This window comes from Simochromis diagramma, unplaced genomic scaffold, assembly GCF_900408965.1.
Source record: "Simochromis diagramma unplaced genomic scaffold, fSimDia1.1 OVJJ01000293.1, whole genome shotgun sequence".
NCBI lineage: Eukaryota > Metazoa > Chordata > Actinopteri > Cichliformes > Cichlidae > Simochromis > Simochromis diagramma.
In genome coordinates, this window is record NW_024386801.1 from 3509346 (window position 1) to 3530469 (window position 21124).

At 43.2% G+C, this 21124-nt stretch overlaps 1 protein-coding gene across 4 annotated transcripts in view; it reads right to left on the minus strand.

The window, feature by feature from the left end:
* Positions 1-13650: 13650 nt before the first annotated feature.
* Positions 13651-21124, minus strand: part of dusp8a (dual specificity phosphatase 8a) — a 40369-nt gene continuing 32895 nt past the window's right edge. For all 4 annotated transcript variants that reach the window (XM_040025173.1, XM_040025174.1, XM_040025172.1 and 1 more), the window contains 4 exons: positions 17326-17492; positions 17066-17225; positions 16631-16754; positions 13651-16300 (listed from right to left, as the gene is read on the minus strand). In XM_040025173.1, coding sequence (XP_039881107.1) covers positions 15058-16300; positions 16631-16754; positions 17066-17225; positions 17326-17492 — 1694 coding nt within the window. In that variant the 3' untranslated portion in view covers positions 13651-15057. The remainder of the gene's footprint in view (positions 16301-16630; positions 16755-17065; positions 17226-17325; positions 17493-21124) is intronic.

Sequence of the window (21124 nt, forward strand, 5' to 3'; positions counted from 1 at the left end):
AATAATAACTCCTGTTCTCTGTTTTTAAATTATTTGAAAAACTCGTTTTATTTATTTTTATTCCAGTTTCAAAGAATTGGGTCAAATATATTTAATTAGAATAACAGTAATTGTTATTTACCGAGCAGTTTTGTTTTGCACAGTTGTAGTTTATTGCCATTTTAAACCTGCTTGTCTTATAACAGGATATATATTTCATTATAATTCACCATGCACCAGACTTTCCCCTTCACTAGCTTTTCCTTAGTCAGTTTGTTCTCATTCTTTCCCCACCATTTTCCTCTTAAAGAAAAGCATCGATCAGACAGATGCATTTTGGGAAAAAAAAATAGATCAATATGTACTTTGCTCTGTAAAAAGGTCTGCAGCCCTACTGCTTCCTATCTCAGACATCATTAGAGCAAGACGTATAGCCATCATCAGCCCTTAACTCCCCCCTCCTCATCCTCCTCCTCCGTCTGTATCAGCCTCCCTTTGCTTCCTATTCCTTCCCTTCCTCTGTCATGCTCCACTATGCATCCTCGGGCGTCTATAAATAACAGTATCAAACAGGCGACAGAGAGGGCATTCAGAACAGGAGCCCTGTTAACAGCAGGCAGATCCACACGATTGGTTCGTTGACGCTCCAGCGTCCAGCTGGCCACCAATCGATTCAGTGTGGGGCGGGGTTTCTGAATTGATTGACAAAAAGCTGAAAACTCGTGTAATTCCATTGAAGGCCACGCGAGGGAGGTGTGGGATGCTTGTTGATGCTACAGTTTGGAATCAGCTGATCCAGGGTTTGGGATTGTTAGCAACACAAAGCACAAGCACCACACAGAGAGGAAGTCTCTTTTAAACATGCACCAGACTTGCCTTTTCAAAGCTTAATTTCTAGAGATACACAATACTTCTGTCACGCCGGACAATTCCTTATAAAAGCTTCCAAAACTCTGGATTATCCTATGAATTTTCCAAAATATTGTGTCATTGTTCGCAGAATAAGACACAAAATCCAGGTTGCCTTCAGTTAACTGGGGAGAAAGTACTGGGATCTCATGCTAATTATTATAAACTGAACAAATGATATCATGCGTGCACTTTTATAGGGAAATTCATAGGGAAATGCTTATGTAGTCAAAATATCTGTTCTAAATGTTTGGTGTATCTGGTTCACATCCAGCCTGTTTTAATTAATTAATTAAAGTTCACTGGGGCTCTCCTAAGCTCTTCCCAGGAGTGGCTCTCACACTCAGGGGCCTCTGGATGTCTGGGGCCTGGATCTCCTTCATGTCTGCTTCATGACCTGGGGGACGGGGCTATGGCTCCCCACACGCCCCCCCAGCAGATCATTACATGGAGAAACCTTTTGAATACAAGCGCGCTCATCCACCCAGGTGTGCACACAAGTGTACACACACACAGGTGCTCACAGACACAAACTTCACCTTTCTTGGCTGCTACCTCAAAGCACATTGTGCGCTGTCGGTCTTGCGTGCTGCCCAACAACATTCAATATTTAGTATTTACTGTTATTTACACTTAGCTAGATTATTGCGATGGTGTTGTGTTTATTATGTTGCTCTCTTTCTTGCTTGTTTTCTCTTTTTTTTTCTCAGCAGGTGATCCAGCTGATTTTTTTTCTTCCCCTCCCCTCTTTTTATTCCTCCGCTTTCTTTCTTTCTTTCTTTCTTTCTTTCTTTCTTTCTTTCTTTCTTTCTTTCTTTCTTTCTTTCAGCCTCCTTCCCCAGTCATGTATGTCCCATCTGTAACTACTGAAAATAAAATAAATAAATAATAATAACAAAGGTCAACCAATTGGACCAATACGGCAAGGCTGTGATGATCCACTTGGTAAAGTAAATCTGTTGGGCATCTTTCTTTGCCTTCAGATAATAATTCTGATGGCTAAAGAACAAAACGGGACAGGCACCAAAAAAAAAAAAGAAGATTAATACTTAATCTGTGCAATGCAGCAGAAGAGACATTCGATTTTTTTAAAGTCACATTTTAAGCTATATTTTTGCCAAAAACAGTTTTTTGAACTGGGGAAACATTTGCAGATATTCTTTACAGTATGCCCCATCCTCTTCTTCTTCAGTTCATTAAAAAAAAAACACACCCACACATATAAAGAGTGTTTTCTAGAGGGAACTGTAAAATACCTTTTAAGAAAATAGCTTTTGGCCATCAGGCTTTGCTTATTGAGCAGCGCTTACCTGGAATATCAACAACTCTCAAATCATTTTCTAAATCCAAAACACTGGTTACTGAATAATCAAACATGTCATAATCTCAAGTTGTACAAACTAGTGTTTTGGCTACTTGTGTACCCTTTTGTATTGGTGTGCATGTGACTTTGTGTCCCAGCCACGGGACTTGGGCACCTTGCACGCACCTTGAGTCGACCATAAACTCCTCTGTATGGCAAAGTGAGGCCATTCATCTGAGAGATAAAGCATGTTTCAAATGGGGTCATGCAACAGGACAACAATCCCAAGCACAGCAGCAAATTCACAACAGAATGACTGACAAAGAAAAGAATCAAGATGCTGCAATGCCCAGCTGATGTCCAGACCTAAGACGGACTGAAATGCTGTGGAACTTAAGAGAGCTACGCACAAACAAATGCCCACAAATGTCAGTGAACTAAAGCAACATTGTAAAGAAGAATGGGCCCAACTTCCTCCATAAAGATATGAGAGACTGATAAAGTCATAAAGAAAACAATTACTCTAAGTTATTACTGCTAAAGGTGATTCTATAAGCTGCTGTGTCATTGAGGAAACACAGTGAAAAACATTTCGTTTTCACATGACTCCATGCATGCGCTATTTATTAGTCATATACAAATGCCAGCCTGCCAGCAACATGCTCCTGAAAGTTAGCCTGTACTGCTAAATCTTGCACAGTTACATGATTTAGCCAAGAGTTAATGTTAACTAATGTGCACCGTCTCCTTTAATGCAAAATGAACAGAAACATAAACCATGTTTAAAACACACTGCCATTGTAAAATTCACGACAATACTTCAGCATACCACTGTGAATGAACCTCAGTCTGCAGTGACCTCAGGTGTTCAGTGAACCATGTTTACCTCTTTCAAGGGTATGACCTGCAGCTTGACTTCAGAGACACAGCCAGAGATGTGCTCTGTGGGAAAATGAGCTGGGCTCTGGTCAGGTGCTCGTCTGAGTTAGCCAAGGTCATTTCCTGAAATGCATCCACTCGTCGATACAGAGTCAGCCAGGGGGTCGATATGTTCCCATTGCACAGCACCCCCGCCAGTACGGTGGATGAAAGAGATCTGCACCCGTACCTAGTGCGTCATCCCTAATCTTAGACATACAGTCAGCGAATGCAATAAAAACAGCAGCAATTCAACGTAATACAATCCAAGATCAATCCTACTTTAAACACAATCTTTGCTGAGTTTGTTATGGTCAGTCTTAAAATAAACCTGTGATCTTGTTTGTGGTTTATTATAACTTGCATATTAAATACAGGTAGTAGATTATATATTACACCTTGCAGTGTATTACAAAACACCTAGTTACATACAAAAAGGAAGCACAGGTTTAACTATTAACTATTAGGGTGACCCAAGTACTTCTGATCATGAAAAAGATCTGTTGTGGTGGCTGCATTGTGCTGCTGCCTTCCTTTCAAGTTGTACACCTGCTGTAGCTCCATACATTTGTATCCCGATCGCCGCATGTTGTAATGATCACACAGTCCTGACTCTTCAAAACATGGCCATTTTTACTGGCAGACTTAAACAACCGGGCTTGGACTTGGGCCTCTTTCTTTTTCAAAAACTTTAAAGCCTTTTTTGGATCAAAAATAAGATTATTGTGAAAGCTCGCACACACAAGCACACATACCTATAGATCAGCTCAGCGCTGCAGGGTGAGTGAAGCTGCGCCATGACTGATATGATTTATTCATAGCTGGCAGCAGTAACTCAAAAAGCCATTAGGAGGCATTAAAACGGAGACACCTCACATTACTCTTGCATGAATAATAAATGCTTAATAGATGCAATGAGGTGTATGCAGATCAGTGTTTTAGCTTCATTAGAACATTATTTTGCCTTCTAAGGAACTAAAAGTATGTTTTGATCAGAGGTGCTTGATTGCAAAAAGACACTTGATTCATTCTTGAATCTTAAAGAAACTCAAATGAGACCTGAAAGTTAAACTCAGTTTGTTTTGGAATCTTTTTAAATCAGACTTATGTAACCTCAGGATAATTTGTTTGCGAACCTTTAATAGTAGAACTGCAGAAATATTTATGTTGAAATAGGTAAACATCCCCTTAGTTGGATACAGTGTGCATGCAAGTGTGTGTGTGGTTGTGTTAGACATGTTTACTGTTAGCAGGCTGATCTCATATCACCGATGGATTAATTTTCAGTTTCTCAATAATGATCACATAACATAAGGTGATGATAATGGCTGTTTGCATGACTGGGTTTCAAAACGTCGGCACCGCCAAGTCTGTCTGCCTGTGTGTCTTTTCAGTCAGTATATGATGTGTGTGTGTGTGTGTGTTTGCTGTAGTGCTTGTGTCATTGCTGGCTCCACACTGACGGCTGATGTCTTAGTGCGTGAGTCAGTCTTAGCCACATTACTCATGTCTGCAGACCTACCTGGCTCCAGTGTGCCGATGCTTTAAAGATGGACAGAGGTGGAGGGGGTGGAGAAGCAGAAGGTGGATGTGACTCTCTCAGACTAAATTCATGCTGTTGTGATTCTAAAAGAGGACAGCAGTTAAATCAGGAGACTGTTTGACCCAAGACTCTGAAACCAATTTGGGATTTTCAAAAAGAAAAAGCTGCACTTGCTGCACAGTTTTGCCTCCGGTACGTTAAACCCAGAGCGACTCGTCTTCGGAGCAGTCAAATCATGCTGTTTTAATGCAGTAAATTTTCCATGACCACAGTGATGCAGCCCCCCTTCCCCCTTTCTGTTTCTAGCAAATCAGACATGAAGTCATTTTCAGCCAGAAGCAAGTCAACAGAAATAACTTGCATGTGGCTCTGAGGTCATGGGCAGAGAGAGGAGAAATGATAACAGAGCAGCAGCCACAAATACTAAGTGTCAGCAGCAAGCAGTCCACAGAGTGAGAGATTCCGTCTTTGTCTTGGCAACATACAAGTCATCGTGTCTCTGTGATTGTTAAAGCTGTCCTCCCCAAGCAACGGGTCTAATTACGTGCATCAGTGTTTACAGTCAAAATTTTGGGATTTTTGCTCTAAATTCCAAAGCTGTAATCAACAGAAAACACTCACTACATGTGAAGTGTCATCACTGTGTTGTTTACTCTTAACCTAGCTCTAAAAAGTAGGTAAATTTTTCTCTCTCAATAAAATAATGTAGTCAGAATGTAAATATTATTTACAAAACCAATAAAATTGTTCAGCCGCAATACCAAAAAATGTGTTTTCTACCCAACCAAGAAAAGTCACTAAGTTCAAATTGAAAGTATTTGAAAGCAGTTCTCTTTTATCCACACGGCTGACCATAAAAGAGGTCCCATTCATTGTTGTGTGAAAAGACAAAGGCCTGCATTTTAAATCTGATGTAAAAGTCAGCAAAGTGTATACATGTTGAAGCTCAGATTTACTGATTCAGTCAGGATTGCATGAATAACGACAAAAAGGCTTAGGTTCAGTTAAAAACAGTAACTAAAGACTGTTTTAACACAAGCTAAACACAATACCTGCAGGCCACTGTGGGTACAGTATAGTAGAGTTAGTAAAGGCTCAGTTAGGATACTGAACCGGTCTTGCATACTGTGGTCTGTGCTCTGTGAAACTATTTTTGTTTATTTTTGGCTCTCACAGGGATGATGCAGTGTCTGAACTAAGTGGAACCACATCCACCTGAAGCACTGTCTTCTTCTGTGGTGGTCCAGGATGTTGTTTTTGGAGGTGCGGATGCTGAGATATGGGATACACGCTGTGTGCTGCTGACTAGCCTGTGTGTGTATCTGTTTGTGTGTGTGTGTGTGTGTGTGTGTTGACATGCTGATGGGGTTTGGAGCAGGGCAGAGTGCTGATGGGGCTGATGTGGTGAAAGAGAGAGAGAGTTGCAGTTTGTTCTACTGAAAGACAGAGACAGATGTCAGCAGCACCAGCTGCTTCAGTCAGCACATTGAGCATACATACACATGCTCATTTACGGTGATGAAGAGTTGCTTTGCTCACACACGTGGTATGTATGGAGAGGAAATGAAGTTAGACTTTCCCTCTCTCATTCTCGTTTCATTTCAGAAAGCAGAAACTGTGGGAAACCTGAGGCCCAACGGGCTGATGTAGATTCAATCTGCTGCTGGCTTCACTAGTGGAACAAAAATATTGATCGCCTCTCACCTTCCTGTCAGGGGACAAAAGTGGAGCTGCTGAGGTTGACTAGCAGCCAGCAGTAGGTGGCAGCAGTCAGTTACACAACACCTGAATGAGTAATCAAGGCCGAGTGTCTGCTTTCTGCTGCTGCTGTGTGCGCATATATGCAAGCCCCTCATCACTGAACCACACTCCAGCTCCACTGTAGATGCAAATTATATTGAACCTGTCTCTGTAGCCTATTAAAGTCACCCAGGTGGATGCATGATTGTTACCATGACCCATTTCTGTAAGCACTTTTACTCTTATTCATATCAAAAGCTCCAGACAGCGCAGCGTGTCCTCACAGCCTTTCTTTTTCCAGTGATTTGCCTGTCTAGACACCCCCTCTTGTCTTGCTGTAACGCTGCAGGCTGTAATACACAGGTGGCCATGACAACACTAACTGCATTAGGCTGGATTACCTGAGGCCTGCTGAGCCTCTGAGCCAACCAGGGATTCCTCCTCACCACAGGCCTCACACACAGACGCACACAGCCTGTTGCTCAAGAAACTAATGATCTCCCTGTGTTCATTTATTTAGCTCATTTCACTGTGGTGAGTTGTAACTCATGTAGAAATGAAGGCCCGCTCATGACTGCCCTCAAGACTGCATGAGGGGAACAGCAGAAAGGGACGCTGGACACATATGTTTGTACCAAGGCTGCTGCTGGCCTGGCATAGACCAGAGGGGAACTACCACAGTCTGCCTGGCCTCCCAGTCCAAAGAGCTCCACTTTTCGCCTGCTTGCGTGAGAGATGGATAGGGATGAGAGAGAGGTTAGGGAGAGGGAGTCAGACAGAGAGAAATAGTAGGACGAGCAGGCTGCCAGACTACAGGGTTATATAAGGACAAGAGTTTTCCATGGGAAAAAAAGGGGGGCAAGAAATGCTGTTTGGAGTCAGCCATCCTAAGTGACGCGTGGAAAAGTGCGGAATGCTTTGCTGACGTAACTTTCGAGCAGGGAAAGAGCCTAATGAGTATGTGGCGGAGATTAAAGTGTGCAAAAGAAAAAGCACATAAAAAAGAAGGCGAGGAAGAGAAAGCGGGCATGTTCTGTGAAAATATGTGCGTGCGTGAGTCCACTTTGGATGCGAACGAGTGGAAAAGCGGAAAAAAGAGTGGCGTAGATTGCTGACGTAATGCTTCCAAACTGTTTCCATATAGAAGGCCTGGACCAGGCGCCAGGCAGCCCCTCAGCATACGTCTGGTACCCATCAGCCACTGTGAGAGGGAGGACACACACGCTATCATTCACCCACACATGCATGCTAACACATATGCAGCACATGTTAATGCACATATTGTTCACAGATGTAATGTTTAACTGTCACTACTATTTGCTGTCTGCATAAAACATGTAAAAACGTATCTATGCACACATAGAGGGACAAGGAGCAGACATTAATAAAAGCACGCACAAAACAAAGTAGATCCTTCCATATGACCCACAAGAGGTCTGTGGACATGACTGATGATGATGTAGATTTGCATTAAAGAGTTCAAACTGTGCTCTCTATCACATCATCATAAAACCAAAGATGGAAAAAGTTGTGGTGAGTTGCGAGAGACTTCAGGAATCCATTTCTACTGTATTACTTCACACTAATATCCTACTTTGAGTGGTTATTTAAACAAAAACAAAAAAAGCACCACTGTTTGTGCTTTACACATAAACTTCCTATCCTGAGATGCTAACCAGAGTGCTCTGATTGTTCTTTGCTATGTGGTTTGACTTTGGTCACAGAGAGTATAAACGGTCCTGGGTTGTCATGTACTGTTTAAACATGATATCCTGCATATTGTGAAAAACACAATTTGACTCACAACTATTTATATAATTGTGATGTAGACTAAAATCACTGGTGCTTACTGTGCAGTCATTATGTCTCTGTCATGACCAGGAGCTTCTGTGTCACCACACAAATCAACACAACTTACAAAACCGGTTGGGTTTGCCCTCATATATATATATGTGTGTGTGTGTGTGTGTGTGTGTGTGTGTGTGTGTGTGTGTGTGTGTGTGTGTGTGTGTGTATAAAAACATCTTATGTATGCATGCAATGCATGCATAAGATATCGGTCTAACATCCAAAGAATGCGTACACTCATCAGCCACTTTATTGGGTACACCTATTCAACTGTTTGTCACCTCTAATATCTATGCTTTAAACTTGGTATGGTTGTTGGTGCCAGGCGGCTGGTATACTTTAGTGGTATTTAACTACACAACAATTGCTAAGCTTTACAGAGAATGGTCAGAAAAGGAGAAAATATCCAGTGAGGAACAGTTCTCTCTCTCTGTGTGTCAGTCTCTGTGGCAACATTCGGATAGGAGGGTCAGGATTTGGTGTAAATATGAAAACACGGACCCACCCAGCTTTGTATCAACTGTTCAGGCTAGTAGTGGTGTTTGCTTGACCCGTTGTCTAGTTTGGGCTCCTTAGTACCAACTGAGCGTCATTTAAACATCACAGCCTACCTGAGTATTGTTACTGGCCACTGGCCCCTTTATGACCACAGTGCAGACACCTGCTGACGGCTCCTTCCTGCGTAACACACCATGTCACAAAAGCTCAAATCATCTCAAACCTTCTTCTTGAACATGTCAATGAGTTCACTGTATTCAACAGTGAACTCCTGCACCTTTGGGATGTGGTGGAATGGGATTTGCATTATGGATGTAGAGCCAACAAATCTGCATCAGCTGTGATGACAGTATGGACCGAAATCTCTAAGTACTGTTTCCAGCACCTTGTTGAGTCTGTGCCACGAAGAACTAAGAATTTCTGAGGGCAACCTAGTGCTACAAAGGCATACCTAATAAAGTTTCATATGCACACTTTTATCCGACACCTAGACACACACACACACACACACACACACGCTCACTTTCTATCCACATGCACATTATTTGCATTCTTTCCAGCTGCCTGTCTGGCCTTGACCCTCCCATATATTTGTTTTACTAAACAATCTGCAAAGTAAAGAAGCGCTCAGGGCTATTAAAATATAAATGAAAAATAAATAAATAAAGAAACAGCAGAGAAATTACCACGAAAAAAGGAATTGCTCTGAAAGCTATTTCAGGACATTGCACACTCGCAACAGGAAACCTGCAAAGAAGTGCAGACTACAGCAGAACAGAAAAGAGACTGTAGACAAGGCAGGTTACCCGAGATGCAGATCCGTATATAATACGAGCTGAGGGCACCTTGAAAAACAAACGCACACACATATACGCATCTAGAGGGCGCATATTGTAAAGGGATTATCTGTTGTGATCCAAGTAATAAATATGCACACCAGCGTGGCAAGTAGGATGAAAGTGAGTAAATGGGGATTTTACTGTGTATTTCATAGCCACGGTGGTCTTGTCAGGAGGAATTCCCATGATGGCAATAAAAGAGAGACACACTCAGAGAAGAAAAGCAGAGGGACTCAGCTGGAGATGGTGGTAATGTCATTACCTCTGCCTGTCTCTTATTGGACACGCTCATTAAGGCAGCATTGTGCTGAAGGCTAAGGGCCATCTGGTTTTGCATGTTGTTTGTGTGTTTGGACACGCTGAAAGGATTTGTTCCATCTTCTTCGCTCCTCCTCACCTCACTCATTTCCCCATTAGTTGTTTGGGCTAGACCAGATCAAATCCTGGGGCTTTAGGAGGGATGTCTTGTTTGCAGGAGAGATGTTGTTTGATTGCACAAGGTGGAATTCCACCATGACATCATGAAACCAAAACTGCTTTTGTAGTGAAACCCCCACCGATGGCGCTCGATGAATGCCCCCCATGGATTCAGATGTTTTTTGTAACATACGTGTACACTGTATTCTCTTGGGGCAAATGCCTCTCTTTGTCTTTTTCTTTCTCACACAAACACACCACTACCTCATCTCAGTGTCTCATCCCTTAGAGGTAAGCAATGTTCAAACACATCACATCATTGGTAAACACCGCACCCTTGCCAGTCAGCCTCCCTTACTCGTGTGCTCAAAGAAACAGAGGGATAAGGAAGAGGCTGAGGAGGAGACGAGCCGGAAAAGACCTGTGAACCTGTTGTGTGTGTGTGTGTGTGTGTGTGTGCTCTGAGTAAAAAAGAGGAAGCAAAGCCGTAACCAGACAGTGAGTCAATCAGGAAAACGGGGAAGAACAGGGTGATGTTTTTTAGAGGCATAACATGCCCCTTTCCTGTTCTCAGACACACATGTACACTCACCAAGCACTTTATATAGCACTTGTGCAATCCAACACAACAGCTGTTTCAAGGCTTCCACATTTACAGCAGTGACAAAATATTAGGGAATCTTTTTTTTTTACAGCTCAGATTGCAGTTGTGCCACCGCTTTTGTGTTTATTGTCAACTGAAGCTGAAAACAAGTTTCGTAAAAGTAGAATTTGTGGCGCAGCTGTTTTGTTTGGTTGCATTAGATTGCACAAGTGTTTCTAGTTAAGGCTCAGGGAGTGCATATAAGGTGTGCTTTAGGTCGCCACGTGGTGAAAAAAATCTCTGATGGAGGCACCTAAACGTTACCTTGGTGTGAATTCATCCGTTAACTACTGGTGAGAAAAACTAAAAAGACATTTATGCAATTAAAATATGTATATCTGTTAATTGTTTTGTACTTCAGTGTGAAATGTTTTACATTCATGCCTATTTCTTACTTGGACAACAAGACTGGCACTGCTCTCATGTCTTTATAAACCCATAGCTAGCAACCTGCACCTTAGGAACTGGAAACAAAGAAACAGCGAGCTCTGTCCAGCTCTAATAAAATCCCTGTTTTTCCTTTATTTATCTATTACTCCTTATTCTTCAAATGAAACCATGGAATATGCTTAGCTGTGATTTTTTTAAGTGCTGAGGGTGGTTGAGGGTGTTGCCAGGCTATTTGGTTCCCTCTGTTTCCTGTCTGTAAGCTAAACTAAGCTAGCTGGATGTCCTTACAACAGATGACACTCAGCACACGTCCTCTCTTCTTGGCCAGAACAAAGCTTGTTGCTGGGCTGTGAGGGTGCATAAAGTATACTGTACAACCAGTGGCTAACAAATTTATTAGACCATCACCCAATGTTTGTGCTGCAGCTGCCCTAAATTAACAGCAGTGGGAATTACCAAATTCATGTTTTAAATGTTTCTGTAACTAATAATCCACCCATATGTGGATGCGCTTTAATCCAAGGGATATTTCTAAAAATATAATTACTGGCAGCACGGTACAGATATTTACTTTCAATCTAGAACGTGACTTTTTTTTAAATGACAAGTGACATAATAAACTTGCTAAGAACTGTAAATATGACTATGTATTAAAAATCCAAAGTTATTTGGATTTGTCAACTTTTGTTTTACCTGGGACTGCTTTGATGTTTTGGTTGTTTTTTTGGATTGTTGTCCTACGTTTGAGCTTTACTATCTGTAAATCCATTACCCTTATTTGGACTCATTAAAAGAACGTGTTTTGTATATGAAAAGCTGTAAATAAAATAATACGTCCCCTCCGTGCAAAACTGCGATTAGTACAAGCTGCTAAATCTGCTGTCAGAGATCGGACATCCAAATACTTTAGGGGCTTAAGACATCCTTCCTTCTAAGTTATCTTGAGCCATGTTGTGAGAGTCAACATTTATATAGCAACAGTACCAGATATTTACCCTAAAAAAAGTTGAAAGACCTAGCTCAAATAATTTTCTAGATCATTAAAAAACGATGCCAAAAAGCCATCTGACACCCCTACTTTCATTCACTGTAATATACTCTTCTTTTTTTGAAAGTAGGAACCTGAAATGTTGCTTAATTCTTATTAAGACATGTCTCTTTTCTCTTGTTCTCTTCAAATTAGTCTTTGCATTTAATAATTCACAACCCTACCAGCATATGCAACCATGTGCCACCGGCACCGACGGAGAACAAGAGGAAGAAAAAAATCAATGAAGCCCTGTTTGTGTGGTCAGAGACGAGTTTGTTAAACAGAAAATCAATACTGAGCCTCTGCATCTCTGGATGTCGTAATGTGTTGTTAATCTGTTGGTGGAATTCCCTCCCCAGCCCTGATCGCACACAATGTAAACACACAAAGAAGAAGAAGAAGAAGCAGAGAGGAGTTTGTATTTTGTCATTTCTGTATTTTTGTCTCATTTTCACAAAAACATGAACAGGGGAAGGAAAAGCCTTTCAGTAGAACCTGAGGTATTTTTGCATCAAGCAGCCTAAGGTATCAGGATTTTCTTTTAAAAACTCATCTAAATTCATCAGTGTTCTTAGATGCGTTGCTATTTACACAACAACATAGTAATAATAATAATAATAATAATAATAACAATAATAATAATAATAATAATTTTAGCAAATGGGACAGCCTGCATCATCCTTGTTACATGTCATAAATAATTCTAACAACAGTTTTTTAAAAAATATAAGGAGGGAGGTGAGGAAAAGAAAGGTTGCTTGAGCCCCGGGGGAAACATAGGAATCTATCTGAACTTACTGTAGTTGCAGCAGCATAAGGTCAAAAGTCAGAGATTGCCAAAGAGTAAAGCTAATCAAGGGTCAAAGGAAAAATAAACACATTTACATCATAAATAAATAACCATCTCGCACCAGGAGAGCATTCATGTCTTTCACCTCAGGATACGAAGATCCTCACTTTTTTCCTTTCCATTTTGTTACTGGTGTTTTTAATCAAAGCTTTGGAAAATAAGAAATAAGAAAACAAAAAACAGACAGAAAGAAAAGCTAAGGAGCTTTATGGACATGCATTGTGCTGATGTACCAGCAGCTGTGTACCCTGTGTCGGGCTTGGCTCACTGAAAGATCCCCTGAGAATGAACAAAAGGGTGTGTGTGTGTGTGTGTGTGTGTGTGTGTGTGTGTGTGTGTGTGTGTGTGTGTGTGTGTAAGGGAGGGGAGCTAGGCTTTACATGTGTGAGTATAAGGGCATACAGTGTGAGGTGTGTATGCGTGTGTGTGTGTGTTGGTTTCAGCTTTGGTGGATGCACTGTGATGATGACTGATAAACATGTGCTGGCTCAGGGAGGACGCTCAGCCTTTAAATCTCAAACTTGTGAAAGATTGCGTCTGTTTGCATATAGCTGTTGTTATGCAAGCCCTCATGAAACTGGCAGAGGATGTTTCACTGTGTGTGAGTGATCAGAGATTGCATGGCTACTCTGTCTCCCTCTTCACACAGACAAACAAAACAGTCTTTTTAGGTAACGCTTAAGCCCTCGATTGAAATCAACGAGGTCACGCTGCAGATGAGCGAGAACAGCAGTGCTGTCCTTAAAAGATATTAGAGGGGAGTGTGTGTCATCTTCTAAGTACAAAAAAAAAAAAAAAAAAAAAAAAAAAAGAGTCAAAACTTGGCTTTAGGAGTATCATGTTGCAAGGATGCGAAAGATAATTTGACTAATTGTTACCAGAAAAGCAGAAAAGTGCATCTCAGGATCATACATCACTCTCCCCAAAGAAGGAACATCACATATTGCTTTGCTTGAATTTGTTGAATGTGTGTATTCGTTTGAGTGTGTGTTCATAAATACCATACAGCAAATAATAATAATAATTATAATTCAACAAAAGAAAAAAGAAATAAATCCACAAAACATTATATTATTTCTCATTACCAGAATGAACCAATACAATAAATTAAAACTATAACTAAACAGAAGTCCATTAAAATTGCTATATATATTCATATTGTATATATAGTATTCGTCTGTCTGTAGTCAGCCTCTCAGGTGCATGCTCAGTGGCGACCATAGGTGGTGACTGGAAGGAGTGGGAGGAGGCTCAGAGGGGGTCTAATAGCGAGCTGAGGGGTTATTAACGCATACCCTCATCAGCATCCTGAAACCTCAGTCCCATCACGCTGTTAACACTGGAAACAAGGGAACAAAGTCAGGAAAGGCGCACTGTGCTTTAGGAGGGGGAAACACTGCCCATTCTTCAAATAGTCTTTCATCAACAAAATGCAGAGGATCCTTCATTGTCAGGGTGCAGTACCGCCTTAATATTAAGTCCTTTGGATCTCTCTGCCTTGTGCTGTGGCGATGTGAGGATATGGTGCTGTTAAGGAGTCCTTTATTGTTTTCCCTGTAGTAGGCAGAGCCACTGGGAAGGGGGACAAACGTAGCCGTGCGAGCTTATGAGGCTTATCGAAACCGGGGTGAAGCGTCGGGAGAGAGAACATCAGGCTCGGCTCAAATCACAAGCTATACACCCACTGAAACACGCTACGTTTGACCACAGGCAAGCAGTTTGTGTCTCAACTCTGTCAAAATAAGGGAAGAATTCTATATATTAAGGATGCAACATTTGCCCTGGGTTGTTTCATTTTGTCTGGGACAGAGCTCATAAACATAAAGAGTTCAGTACCTAGATTTGTCCTCTTTACCTCCCCCCCCAAGATTTTTCTTCATTTTTGTACAAGAGTTCAGGATGGTTATGGTCTGCTAAGCACCACATCTGAGGCTCTGTCTGTCCAGGTGCGAATGCTAACCTTTTCACATTAACGCTCAGCTTGCATTTGTCCTTCTCTCAACTAGAGTCTTTAACACTGTCTGTAAGGGGAGCTTAAAAACCCCCAATAACAACTCCTCGGCTCCACCTTGAATGTCCTCTTCCTGTGCTCCCTCTAACTAGGTCCATTTTTGCCCCCAAGGGGCAGCTCTGATGATGTCCATTATCTGTCAGGATACCTCTATGATCTCCATGCTCCCAGAGAAGCTTGACTGCTTCCCAATTTTCCCCAGTTCTTCCCTGGACCTTGTCTCGGAGATGCCCTCCTCAAACTCCATCTGACAGCTGCGCCGCTTGAACTGCTTTTCAGATGCAGCCCCACTGTGACTCGAGCTGGTGGACATTGTCACTGCTGAAGATGACGAAGAGTCTCGGAGGTCTCGCTGCGTCTGTGGTGCTGACGGCTTCTCCCTCTGGGATTTGTCTCGTAACCGCACACCTTCGCTACACCCAAATGCCACATACGCCGAGCTGCTACCGAACCTCACCGACGACTCCTGTCCCCCTACCTCTCCTGCCCCCAGCTCCATCTCTCCCTGACCACCTTCCTCTGCTCCAAAGTGCCAGGGAGCATCTGCAGTCGGGGTGACTGGAGTGACGGGGGTTGTGGCTTGGACAGTGTCTCTGTGTTTGGTCCACATAGCCCCAGAACCCACAGTGGGCAGGGAAGGTAATGAGAGGAGCAGAGAGCCCTTTAGGTTTTCTTCCAGGCTGGGGCTCTTGTGGTCCAGCAGCAAGTTGAGGGACTGCGGAGGCTGGCGTGGTTGGGAGTGGATCGGCGAACTGCTGCAGTTTTGTTTGGTTTTTCTTCTGGGTCTGGATGAGGAAGAACCAGAACGATGGACTCCTTCACTTCCACTGAATCCCAAGCCTCCTATGCTGCCCCCACTGCCCGGTGAGGGGAATGGTGAATCAGAGGAGCTGGGGCTGTCAAGGACGGGAGACTGAGAACAGACACCATTGGAGATGCCTGTTCCTGGGCTGTCAAGCTTGCACAGCTTGGGGACGTCTTCAGAGTGTGTGGGTGCCAGGTTGGGGCAGTGGGGACTGTTAGGGGAATAGACAGACTTAATGTCTAGGGAGAAGGAGCGTTTGAGTCGATTAGTGTCCATGATCCTCTCTGCAGAGAGGTGCAGGCCATTGAAGCCTTGCTGGAGAGAGGTGGGTGACGACAGCTTGGGTTCCGGTGGGATGCGTGGCTCTGTGGTGGATGAGTCACAGTTGCTATGATGACCATTCATCTCGAAACCTGTGATGACTCCGTTAACCTCTGAATTCTGCTTAGTGTTGTTTTCAGATTTCTTGTCATCGGAGGTTAAAGCTTGGAGTAATCGCAGGCCCTTCTCAAACTCCAGCAACTGACCCAGGAAGTTAAAGTTGGGGGATATGGACGGTCTTCTGTCCTTTACGAATCTGTCAGCAGAAAAAATAAAAAGTTTGAAAAAAATAGGACACAACTAAGCAATTGTATTCTGAAGTGCGGTAATGGTTTTATAATAAATCACATCTGAATTCCTAAGATTAAATAAATGACCTATATAAAGGGTGTGAGCCCTTTTACTGATTCACAATACATAATAGTGTGCCAGACTTGTCCTGACAGGGCAAAGCTAAGCCTTTTGTATAAACTACGCTTGCTGGCAGGGATCTAAGAATTAGATTCCACCTGACAACAATGAGATGTCTTTCTACTGGTACTGACACCTTAGCTCAGCTGTTAATGGGTGGGAAGTGCAGGTGTACCTGTAGGCATCATCTGATGATAGGCCCATTGTCTTCATGATGTATGCTATGGCGATGGTTGCTGAACGTGAGATTCCAGCCAGGCAGTGCACAATGACTCTGCAGTTTGATACCTTAGCTTTGTCTGTTGATAGGTGGAAACAAATAAGTATGAATATATAGAACTATATGAAAATACATGCAACACTGCATACCACTGACAGGTCTCCTTTTTAGTAGGAAGACTCGGGAGAAAATCAGTGTCTACTGAATAAAAACAGACATATCCTGAAAGAGTACAAGGGTTCATCTAAGCAGACAGTTTACCTATATTACATGTGCATGGTTACATAAAAGAATATCACTGCATTCTTTGATGCATAATTTGAGATTAATTCACTTCCTCATCTCCACATGTCCTTCAAGCCAAACACAAAACACAGAACACGCCCTTACCTATGAATTCGTTCGTTTTGTCCAGCCATGGAAGTAATTTCTCACAGTAGTTGTCATTTACTGGGATGCGCATGAAATGGCTTTCGCTGATAAAATCTGGCTTGGGGCAGGTGTTGCTGGCATTCAGCACATAGGTGATGCCATTCTGAGCCATCAGATCCTGCAGAGAGGGACATGTACGTGGTTTAGCATCATGCTTTATTGCGAGTAAGAGCAAGTCAGACATTCTTTACTGGCAAAATATCCAAAATAAATGATACCTTATTGAGGACGTCTTTTTGTGATCCCAAATAGAGGTGAGGCAGGATGCGAGTAGGCCCTACGTTAGCTACAGGCAAGCAGGGCTGGGACAAGCTCATAGGTAGAGCAGTGGCGGGCTTCCCTTCACACAGGCCGGGGAAACAGGAGGAAAAAGCTGCAAAGCCTCCTGCAGGGAAAGAAGAGATGGAGAGAAGCGGTTAGGCATATGAATGGTTTTCCATTTAGACACACACGAACACACACGCACTGGGAACTCTGCAAAGACTTCCATCACGAACACCGCACCATCATTAGCAGACGCTCAGTAGTCTTTAAAAGGTGAATCTGGGCTACAATGTCTGGGTCCCTTTAGAGCAGCAGGAGCTGGAAAAAAAGGGGCTCTCTGTGCTTCTGTGAGTGAGTTAGGTTAACTGCTGGGTGGCCAGGAATGCGCGTCTGGCCCTTTAAGAGGCAGGCGGCTCCACTTTTGGCATATGTGTATGCGTGCGTGTGTGTGGCTCCGTTTCCTGCATGAGCTCATGTCCTGTAGCAGAGCATTGCGTCAGGCTGAGGGAATGAGAGAGGCCACAGGTGCAGGGCCAGGACAGAGGCCCAGTAACATCTCCACTGACAGCTGAAAAGCACACACACACTAATGCATGGTCAAACGCACACCCACACACACACGACAGAAGACGAAGAAGATATGATCTGAAGAAATGATCTCATACTGTTGCGGTCAATATATCCCAATATTCACTCTCACTGACATTAACACACTCTCCACTCAATTCACACACACACACACACACACACACACACACACACACACACACACACACACACACACACACACACACACAAGTACCCATACTCATTAATAGTCTGTAGTACTGCAGTTGTACAACTACAGGGAGGGGGACAAGGAAAAGAGGTAGGGGTCTTCTTTGGGTGCTGACCTCGCTGAGGAGTGTGGAGAGGAGAGGGAGTGCTTCAAGGAAACCTTGAGTCCCAGAAAGACGATTAGAGCCTAATCTAGGTTCAGCCTTCCCTGACCCAATCCTGGATGCAGTGCATGCACACACCTTAACACACACACATACATACACATTCACTTAGTGAGAGTGAGTGAGACATGACATCACTATCCCCAAGTAGCACACACAGCACAGTGCAAGCAGGACGCTGCCTTCCCCTGTAACACACACCCAGCTGCCCTACTCGAGTAACAACAACTGGCAAACAAACAGACGCACACATGTGGAGCACACAGTTTCATGTGCGTGCACCCAACAAACAGGAGAGCTGCATAAAAAGGTTGTGCAAATCCACAGAAGATAGCAGCTTTTGGTATGTGGTGCTATTTCACAACAGCACAGCTTTTGAGCGGTGAGTAGGCTGGGTGCATCCCGATGACCTAGTGCTATTCTGGGTGCAATGTTCCTTTAAGAGCAAAGTGAAGAAGGCCTGCCTGTTTCCAGCTATTAATGGCAACCAGCGGAGCGATGACATCAACAGTCCACATGGGTGGTGGAGTGTAGAGAGGCATTTGATGCAGAAGGAGCAATCGGATAACTTTCAAGAGGAGGCTGAGGGATTGCTGCCATTACGGCAACAACTCTATGATCAAACCTTTTCTTGGCCTATACAGCGTAGACTAAACAGACAGAGTGTGGAGTTCACACTAGACTGTTTCTCAATAGCTTCTCCCCTTGCAGCGAGCCTACGGGCAGTGCTACAGCACTGATAATTGATAAAGCAGAGGGAGGAAGGGATCTCTGAAGAGTTTCTTTCCTGGTTTCCTAGTTCCCAGGCTGCTGGTGTGGAAAAAAAATTGCACTACATATAACATATACTGTATCTGTGTGAGGGAGTGGTATGTTCCTGGAGACAGTCGGATCAACAGGAATAGCTACATCACACAGCAAGCATTTCCTTTTGTATGTGCTTACATTGTTAGAGAGTTGTTAGAAGGACTGAAGACAGGACATTCCACACGGTCTGTGTGTTTATGTGTGTGTGAGTGTGCAGGGAAATGAACACACGAACAGAAATATTCTGAATTGACTGAACTGATAATTGTAGTCCCGACTAGTGTAGCACGCCTAATCTCGTGTTAAATAAACACAAAAAAAGCACAAAGTTGGGCCAGTTTGAGTTTGCCTATGAGTGAGTAAGGGGTTACTGGCATAAAGGGTGACTGAAGTCAGAGATAAGAAAGCAGGACTGAGTGTGCCTTCTGGCTTTTCGAGTGCTATTACAGCGACATTACGTCAACACAATTACAAACACCTTCCTTGTAGTCAAAGCTTTACACGGTTGGTGCTAATGGACATTAGTCACACAGGAGATAGCGTGTTATTGCCACCTCGTCACCTGACCTTGCTCTACTTAGGGTTGCCAAGACAACAAGGAAAAGCAGTGTTGTTGATGACAATTTGCTTCCCCTCACCGACACCACCCTGCTCCAAATACTGGTAAGAAACAAAGGCATATGAGCACACTGATTTATGCACACATACACCAAAAAACCTAAAAGATGTGACCTCACATTCTCCATTAGAAAAGGATGACACATCCGTTCATTCCTATCTAAGCACACATATAAACATACTGTACACTCACACTGAGGTCACTGAAAATACCCTGTGACACACACCAGCCCAGCTGTCTGTGAAGATGACATCAGAAAGTCAAATGGGAGAGATGAGTTCACCTTCATGATAATCAGCAGAAACTGACACCCTGCATTAAACTCACGAGTTAAATTTCCCACAGACATACCAACCTAAACCTACAGTTTTGTTTTTGTGGAATAAAAACCAGAGCTTCTCACATTATTGTTCAAACACTGAAATCATGAAACCATACTCTGGCAGGATGTGACTAAATTCTGAACATACTCTTTAAAAGAAGAAAAGAAAAAAGAAAAAGAAAAAAAAAAGCAGTTTGGGGAGTAGGAAAACCCACAACCGGGAAAGAGGGCACTGTGTCGCCATCGGCAGCTCTCAGCAGTGGTGACTTCCTTTTTCCGTTTTTCTCTGCCCACTTCATCATTTAAGCAACTGCTTATTTTCCTCTCTCTTGCTCCGTCAGAGGCGAGCACTCAGGCCTTTCTTTGTTTGCCGGCAGCGAGCAGCAGTCCCTCTCCTCACCAGTCATTTCCCACATCTAAATTAATACCCAGCTTTCAGTATGAAGGCATGGGCTATTGTTTCGCTAACGTGAAAAGTGTGTATGTTAAGCAGATCAAATTCAGACTATTCAGAGCAGTGCTGCTGCAGAAAACTAAAAGATGAATGGAGGGTGGAATAAGCGAATGAACAGAGGCACACAAAACACCTGCCTAGAAGTTGTGGTTTAATGGGATCTCTGCTATTACATCACTGCTGTTCGTACAATTGACTTCCTTGCCAACACAAGCTCACCCCCTTTCTGTGTGTGTGTGTGTGTGTGTGTGTGTGTGTGCTTCAGCCTCCGTTTTACTCTTTTACTTGTCTGTTAATGGAGTAGGGGGGGCAATACACAAAGCAGACGTGTTCATGCACACAGACAAGCTTTCAGGCCCAGGGGGTGGGGGGGCATTGAACGACTACCCCACTCCCCCTCCATCATTTTTCTCTTTGGCTGATATCAGGGGAGACATGACGCCATCCTCTGTGCCCCTCCAGCTGTCCCCTCCACTATGAGGGGACATTAGCATCTCAATGTACCCGCTCCCCTCCCCGCCTCACCCTCCTCACATGACATCATTGCACACATGTCCCACTTCAGCTCCACAAAGGCTGTGCTGGGGCCTGACGATGCAATGAAAGTGTG